Source organism: Rhincodon typus, chromosome 7 (genome assembly GCF_021869965.1).
Source record: "Rhincodon typus isolate 14 chromosome 7, sRhiTyp1.1, whole genome shotgun sequence".
In the NCBI taxonomy this organism is placed as follows: domain Eukaryota; kingdom Metazoa; phylum Chordata; class Chondrichthyes; order Orectolobiformes; family Rhincodontidae; genus Rhincodon; species Rhincodon typus.
In genome coordinates, this window is record NC_063338.1 from 90,808,905 (window position 1) to 90,817,561 (window position 8,657).

Genomic DNA, 8,657 nt, shown 5'->3' on the forward strand with positions numbered 1-8,657 from the left:
ACTTTGTTTTTGTTCCTGATTTACAGCATCCGCAGTTCTTTTGGTTTTTACTTTGTGTTCAAATTCATGGTGGGGTTATGATAGGGAGAAAGTAAATTCTAATCTCAGTATCAGAGGACTCAAATTAAAGAACTGGATGGAGGAGAAAGAGAGAGGATCTTTAACAGGCTGACTGTCATCTGATTATAATCCCCCAAAGGTCTTCAAAATGAGGACAAATTTAGTTGTGATTACAACTCACCAAGGTTCATTCAACAGAACCTTTCGCCAAGCTCCTTTATCTAACGGACAAAGGCAGCAGATACATGGGAACACCACCACCTGCAAGTACAACTCCAAACCACACACCATCCTAACTTGGAAACTATTATTCTTTCATTTGCTTGTGGGAAGTGGACATTGCTGGCTCAGCCAGCATTTATTGCCCATCCCTAGTTGCCCTTGAGAAGGTGGTGGTAAGCTACCTTCTTGAACCACTGCAGTTCATGTGCTATAGGTAGTCCCACATTGCCATTAAGGACAGAGTTCCACGAGTTTGATCCAGGACTGAAGGAACGAGTGATATACTTCCAAGTCAGGATGGTGAGTGGCTTGGAAGGGAACTGTCCTTGTCCATCTGATAGGTAGTGATTGTGGCTTTGGAAGGACTTGTCTAAGTGTCTTTGGCAAATTTCTGCAATGGATCTTGTAGATGGTGCACACCAGTGCTATTGAGCTTCAGTGGTGCAGACAATGAATGTTTGGGATGTGGTGCCAATCAAGCGGGCTGCTTTGTTGTAGATAGTGTCAAGCTTTTTGAATGTTGTTGGAGCTGCCCTCATCTAGACAAGTGGGAAATATTCTATCACACTCCTCACTTGATTTTACATAGGTCATTCCTTCACAGTTGCTAGGTCAAACTCTTGGAACTGACCCCTTCTCCCCGCTATCCTCGTCTGACATCACTGTGAGTTTCCCAGTCTATATGGACTATAGCAGTTCAAGACGGTTGCTCACCTCCTTCTTCGGGGATTTAGGGATAGGCAGTAAATGCCACCCCAGCTAGCAATGCCCACATCCCGTGAATGAATTTTAAAGAAACCTCATAACACAAACTGTGTGAATTTGGCTTTATTTACTTGCCCAGGCAAGTTTTACACCAGATCATCACCTCATTTTTTGATTCATGAGCTGTTTCCATGTTTCAGCTTAACAGGGAACCAGAGGCAGTCAGCAATGTGATAATTAGATTTTTTAATCACAATTTGTAGACAATCTAGCAACGTTCCTAATGCAGATGTCTCATTCATTTCAATATTAAGGATGTTTCTGCCTGCATGTTGATCTTAAGGTAATTTTTAAATATAACAACACTATTTGGGAAATCAAACTGCACTGAACATGACGGTATATGGATTACTATTATGGGTATAGTTACAACTGCCCAGGGTTGATGGCTCCAATTGAACAGTATGGCCTATACATACTGGCGTTTAGAAGAATGAGAGGCGATCACATTGAAATGTATTAGATCCTGAGGGGGCTAGATTGGGTAGATACTGGGAGATGCCTTCTCTTGTGCAACAGACCAGAACCAGGGGTTGCTATTTAAGAATAAGAGGTCTCCCTTTTAAGACAGGGAAAAAATTATTATTATTTTCTCTCAGAGGCTCATTTGCCCACTGTGATCTCTTCCCCAGAAAGCAGTAGAGGCTGTGTCATTGAGTTTATTCAAGGCTGAGTTAGACATTTTTTTAATCAAAATGGGGGTGGCAAGGATTGTGGAGGACGGAGAGTGAAAAATGGAAGTTAGGCCACAATAAAAGTCAAGTATTATACATGCTGAAAACCTGCAATAAAAACAGAAAGTGCTGGAGAAACTCAGCAGGTTTGGCAGCATCTGTGGAGATGGAAACAGAATTAACGTTTTGAATATGATATGACTCTTCTTCAGAACTGTAAGGGACTTTAAAGTGATGGTTTTGCACTATTATGTGGGGCGTAATTAGCCCAGTTGGCCCATTCTCCTATCTTGTCCCTGTAACCCGTGATCAAGAATATACCTATTTCTTTCTTAAATATTCTCAATGACTTGGCCTCCACAGCCTTCTGCAGCGATGTGTTCCACAGATTCACCACCATCTGGCAGAAGGAATTCCCACTCATCTAAGTTATGAAGGGTTATCCCTTCAGTCTGAGGCTATGCCCTCAGGTCCTAGTCTCTCCTATTAATGGAAACATATTCTCCAAGTCCACTCTCCAGGCTTGTCAGTAATCAATAAGTTTCAATGAGATCCCCCTTCATCCTTCTAAATTTCAGTGAGTACGGACCCAGAGTCTTCAACTGCTCCTGAAATGACAAGTCCTTCATCCCCAGGATCATTCTTGTAAACCTCCTCTGGACCCCCACCAATACAAACACATTCTTCCTTAGATGTAAGGCCCAAAATATTCCAAATGCAATAGATAGATTGATTAGTAAGGGGACCAAAGGTTACAGGGAGAAGACAGGAGTATATGGTTGAAAAACATATCAGCCATGATTGAATGATGGACTCCATAAGCCAAATGCCTAATTCTGCTGGTATATCTTATGGTCTTATACTAACTGCTGTATGTTATAGACCTGGCTCTGGTGACAATATTAGAGAAAGACTGCAGAAAAACTCTACAAAAGATTAGCTAGTTCTTTATTCTTCCATGAAATGTGGGTGTTGCTAGCAAGGCTGGCATTTATTGCATGTTCCTAAATGCCTTTTAGCTGAATGACTTTGCTCGGCCATTTCAGAGTATAATTAAGAATCAACCAACACTGTACTCTACCTTAAAGCTCTACTGAACTGCAACACAATGAAGTTCTGTAAGGTCAGGAAAGGGACAAAACCGGTAGGTGTAAGGACACTGGGAGCCCCAGTTCCAATCCTGCATGCAGGTGGCTCAAGACGCTGAACATTTTGATGATAAGATCAGCTGATTGCAATCTGAGCAATCTTTCTGAAAGACAATACTTCTTGCTGCTGAGTCAGAGGGGCCTGGAATGGATGACTGAAACAAATATGTGAGTCCCCACTACCTGGTCAACAACACTTCAAGCGGTGGGAAAGGATGAAAATTTCTGAAACTCACCCGCTGGAATATGAGAACAATGCTTGATTCTTGTTAGAACAGTTGCCCAATCATGTTTCGATCGGGGGACCCATGAATGGCCAGACTAGACATCAGCATAGCAGCCCTGAGGGAGGCCTATTAATTGGAGTAAGGCAGCCTGACAGAATACACAGATTGCCCTTCCTGAGGTCAAAATTGTCATTCTTGGCAATTTCAACACTGGAGTTGACCATGATAACTAGGCAAGGAAGGGAGCACTTGGAAACCATGGACTTGCAAACTACATGAAAGCAGTCATCAATTATCAATTACAAAGAGAATGGTGCTGGCTTCTGTGGTACAGTGGTAGTGTCCATATCCATGTGCCAGGATGCCTATGTTCATGTCTCACCTGTTCCAGAGGTGTATAGTAACATCTCTAAGCAAGTTGCTTAGGAATATATCTGCAAAGCAAAATACTTGCCTTAAGAAATTATTATATGCTATCAAAGAGGGACTTCTTATGTTTTCATAAGAACATGGAATAATGTGTCATAAAAATAAGGATAGCATATTTTGCTTTAATTGCTTTGTAACTGTTCATAAAACTTGTTAAAAGAAAGAGGAATATTTGATCTGTCATTATTTAGTTGTGTTATAATTTGGAAAACAGATGAAAAGATCATTTTATTTCATTTCAATCAGTTTTTGAAAGATTGTTCTTGAGGCTTTTGAATTTAAAGAGGGGAATCCGTTAATGTCTTGTTAATCACATTGTTAAGGCTTGTTAATGTCACTGTTAACATTAAGAGAAACAAGTGGTGGGTGTTGATTGTCTTTGATCACGTATAAATAAGCATAGGCTCTTGTGGAACAGTGGTAGCGTCATTATCCCTGGACCAGGAGGCCTGCATTCAAGTCCCACCTGCTCCAGAGGTGTGTAATAATATCTCTGAACAGGTTATTGAGCAACATAGGTTTAATAAAAAAAAAACAGCTGTTGAGGCACAGTGGTTGTGTTGCTATCTCAGCCAGGAGGCGTGGGTTCAATTCCTCCATGCTCTAGAGGTGTGTATATCATCTCTTAAAAGGTTTATTGGAAAATATCTCCACATATAAATAAGATACAAGTCAGAAGACCTCCTCTTTGGTCTGCTCCTGGGGTAGGCCCATTTGGCTATTAACAGGTCCAGGCAGCAGGCTGTGGAGGGGTCAAAGCTGCTGACTATCTGCCCCTCTTTTGCGGCTATGTTCATGCCTGGGTTTCCTTAGAGAGAAAACACATGGTGTCCACCAATACTCTCCATGCCTTTAGAGAGAGCTGGGCACCACAGTGGGTGGAGTGCTTTATCTCCTCTACCAACTCCATTTTGATTTACCCCCTTCCTTCTCTCTATACCTTTTTCTTACCTTTGGTGGTTTGCATTGTACTTAATGAGCTCTACATGTAAATCATTCAATTGAAAAGCTGGGTGATTTACTGGTGGTGGTTAACAGATGAAAAAAATGACCACATATAAATAAAAGGGCTCTTGTGATGCAGTGATGGTGTGAACTCGAAGGGCCAGGTTCAAGTCCCATCTGCTCCAGTGGTGTGTGATAACATTTCTGAACAGGTTGATTAGGAAAATAACTAGAAGAGTTCGATATACTGATAAGGTTTGAGCACAGAAATCTGGAAAAACTTTTTGCCGTGGTAGAAGGGCCAGCAACACAAAGGCACATATAAATAGAGGACTTTTGTGGTGCAGTGGTAATGTCACTGCCTCTGAGCCAGTCCCATCTGCTCCAGATGAATGTGAAAACATCATTGAACACGTTGATTCGAAAATGTCCAGACATAAACAAGAGGGTTCTTGTGCAGCGGTAGTGTCCTATCTCTGAGTCAGAAAGCCTTGGTTCAAATCCTGACTGCCCAACACATGTGTCCGAACAGGTTGACATTAAAATAGTCCATGTGTATAAATAAGGTGCAGTGTTAGTGCCCCTGCCTCTGAGCCAGGAGACCTGGGTTCAAGTCCCACCTGCCCAAAAGATGTGTAGTAGCATTGCTGAACAGATTGATTAGAAAATATCCACACATAAATAGGGGAAAGGATCTTGTGGCACAAAGTGGTAGTGTCCCTACCAGTGGGTTCAAGTCCCACCTGCCCTGGAGGACTGTCATAATATGTCTCAGTGTTTAAACAACTATAAATGAGGCAAAGCATGGAAGACGGGATGACGGGTATGTGGTTGGATGAGAGTTGTAACATTGAGAAATTGTTCAAAGTTATCTCACCAACTGGCTTGATATTAACAGGAGTTGCTTTGAGACCTAAACTAAAACACTGTTTGCATACCCAGGAGAATATGCAAAACTTTAGGAGAGGAACAGGGGAGAAATCCTCCTGTGTCTGAGCCACTATTTTACACTAAAACCCATTATCTGTTAATTATTTCAGAGAATTGGCTCTGAGCAGAAATTAGCTGCTGCTTTCCACCATGGTCACACTTCAAAAATCATTTGACTTCGTCAGAAGTGTTAAAAGGTGCTTTATCAACGCAAGCTATTTGATTGCCAGGCTATGAAATCAGCACCTTTGGAGTTATTTTAATCAATCTTTTCAAACATGCTTTGACACAGCCTGGGACAGGTGAGACTTGAACTCAGATCTTCTGGCCCTGAGGTGGGGCATTGCCACTGCACTACAAGACCCTGAGCATGTTTGGATACTTCTGTCCGAACAGGTATTGTTTCTGGGATAGATCACTAATTAACCTGTTGATATCTCTGACCTGTGCTTAGAACTATCGCCTCTTAATCTTGTGCTTTTCCCACATAGGATTTGCCAACCCTTCCAGAATACTTGCGATTGTTCCAGAATGGACAAATCAATCTCACGGCCACCACTGCCATTGACCCAAAGGGGAAAGTATTCTCATGTTCCTGTTTTGGGCTTGTGAGAAATGGAGAATATTACATTATGTTACTCTTGACATTTATTACAAGATGATGGACAGACTCTGGGTGTCAGGAGGTCAGTTACAGAATTCCCAACCTCTGATCTGGCTCACAGTAGTTATGGAGCTTACCTAGTTCAGCTCCTGGTCACCAGTGGACATCCTTGCACTCAGAATGCTGATAGCAAGCAAACCAACGATTTGAATGTCAAAGGGAGGTGATTTGTCTCTCAGTTTGGTGGTGTTCATTGCCTTGTACTTGGGAGGCAGAAACATGATTTGCCATTTGACAGCCCTAACCTGCATGTTGTTCTGATTTACTGCAAGTGGACATGGACTGCTTCACCTGAGGAATTGCGAATGGAATTGAATGTTGCAGAATTAGTAGTGAACATCTCCATCCCTGACTTGAGGAGTTCACTAATGAAGTAGCTGAAGATGTTTGGGACTTGGACACTCACCTGAAAAACTCCTACAGCAATGGCCTCATGACTGATAACTGGTCTCCAACCATCACAGCTACCTTCCTCTGTGTCAGCAAAGATCCTTTTTGATTCCCATTGTCTTTAGTTTTGCTGGGGTCACTTGGTGCCACACTCTGTTAAGTGCTCAAGGAGACACTCTTGCATCTTTGCTGGAACTAAGATAATTTGTCCATGACTGACCATTGACCAAAAGGAAGACTGGAGAGGAGTCACTCTGTCAGAACCTCAACTGAGCGTCAGTGTGCAGGTGATTGGTGAGTAGGTTGGTGATAGAAGACTCATTATAAGCTGAGTGGGACTCCAAGTATGTTCGATTGATGGAATATGGCTTTGAGGTTTTCCACTCAATAGCTGGGATGTTTTGGTAACCATTGATTTGTAGAATACAGTGAGTTTGATGAATTGCAGAGGTTAGAGACTGCCATTAATAACAACAGGAATCTGACCAGGATGGTTCACTCAATTTTACAATAATGTTGTGTGCTCCTGTGGTGTAGAATGACATTACATTCTCTGAGTGTGAAGTAATGTTATATTCTTTCCATATAGTGTTCTTATATTCTCTCCTGGTGTAAAGCTTTTTCTCTAATATTGGTCCTTGAAAAGTGACTATCACTGGCAGGGCCAGCATTATTGACCACCTCATTGGTCTTGAGCAAGTTTGTAACAAGCAGCCTACATCTGAATACTTTCCCAGACTACTTCAAACTCAACCCCATTGGAGTGGAACTGGAGTTAAATGTGAGCCTGAACAGGGAACTGTGGAAGATGTCTTATTCCCTTAAGGTAATTACTGAGTGATTTTTTTTAATTTGCAAAAGAAAGATCATTTTCAGATCATTATTAATGTTACTAGTACTTTATTCCAGATTTCATATTCAATATTACTTTAAATGTCTCCAACGACCATGGTGCAATTTGAACTGATAACTGTGGAGCAACATTCCACATTTCAGGATTACTACTACACTTTGTTACCACATTACATATGTTACCATTATCTTACCATATCCCAAACTATATTTTCTACTGCATTAAAATGATTTAATACTCTGCTGGTAGGGAGTGAAGTTATTTATCTCTATGATATTTGTGGTATTTGCTATCGCTGCCAATGTATGGTACTAGGATAGGGTATTTCAGGCAGTTTGCAGCCACCAATACTCCTTTATCTCTACTGAGTCTAGAGCCTGTCTCATTATCGTTGATAGCTGATAAAATGCCAGAAAGTCTCCACGGAAGAGGTACCTGCCTTCGTCTTCTTGCATGATAAGAATGAGTGGAGATTACAATACTAGTCAGGAATAATTACGAGATACTCTGAGGTTGTGCAGAGTACAATTGATCTATTCAGATAAAAAACAAGTTCCTCCATTCAAAGACTGACATAATCAATATGGCGGAACTATTACAACCTCAACATTAACTTTTTCAGAATCACTAAGTTATGCAACAATGTAATTTTCTGTCCCAGTATATTCTCACCAATTAAAGGGTGATATAATATTCTCTCCTGTTCAGACATGTCGTGATACATGTCTGTGGCAGATAAGGTTTGAACTGGGAACTTTTGGCTCACAGGCAGAGATGCTGCTACTGCACAACAGTATCTATTATGGACCAAACCAAAGCCCCTCAAAATATATCAAGGAGATAGCCTATCCCTCGCTATTTTATTTAAAGGCAAGTGTAAGGTGCTGCCTTCCAGATGTGATTTGATTGGTCCACTACAAGGCTTTAAGCAAAACACCCTTTATCCTTACAACACAGCTAAAATACAAACAAAAAAGAATTGGCATAACTTTGACTCTATTGAAATACTTAAAATAATATTATTTAACTACTAATCATCATCACTTCCAAAATAGCAGCATCCCATAAACATACCCTTGGCAAAGGCAAATTCTACATAACAGATTTTCCTCATGTACTATTTCCTATCCAGTCTAGAAGAAAGGAATATTGAAAGAAACAATCTAGCAGCAGAGAGAGAACTCAAGCTTTTTGCTGCAGCAGAGAGAGACAACTGTATCTATCAGCTTCAGTAGCCAACTCCAATTCCCAACTGAAAGCAAAACTAAAACTCTGGGTCTCTGTGAGCCTGACTCCACCCACTCATGCTTCTTTTGTCTAACTAAACAAAAACACTCGGAGCTCAAAGCT

At 41.2% G+C, this 8,657-nt stretch overlaps 1 protein-coding gene across 1 annotated transcript in view; it reads left to right on the top strand.

Annotated features, from left to right (window-relative positions):
* The window catches only part of LOC125483519 (adenylate cyclase type 5-like), a 52,914-nt gene extending 46,584 nt beyond the window's left edge, over positions 1-6,330 (top strand). Inside the window, exon 2 of the mRNA XM_048599201.1 lies at positions 5,892-6,330. Within this exon, the coding sequence (XP_048455158.1) occupies positions 5,892-6,062 (171 nt within the window). The 3' untranslated portion in view covers positions 6,063-6,330. The remainder of the gene's footprint in view (positions 1-5,891) is intronic.
* The last annotated feature ends 2,327 nt before the right edge of the window (positions 6,331-8,657 follow it).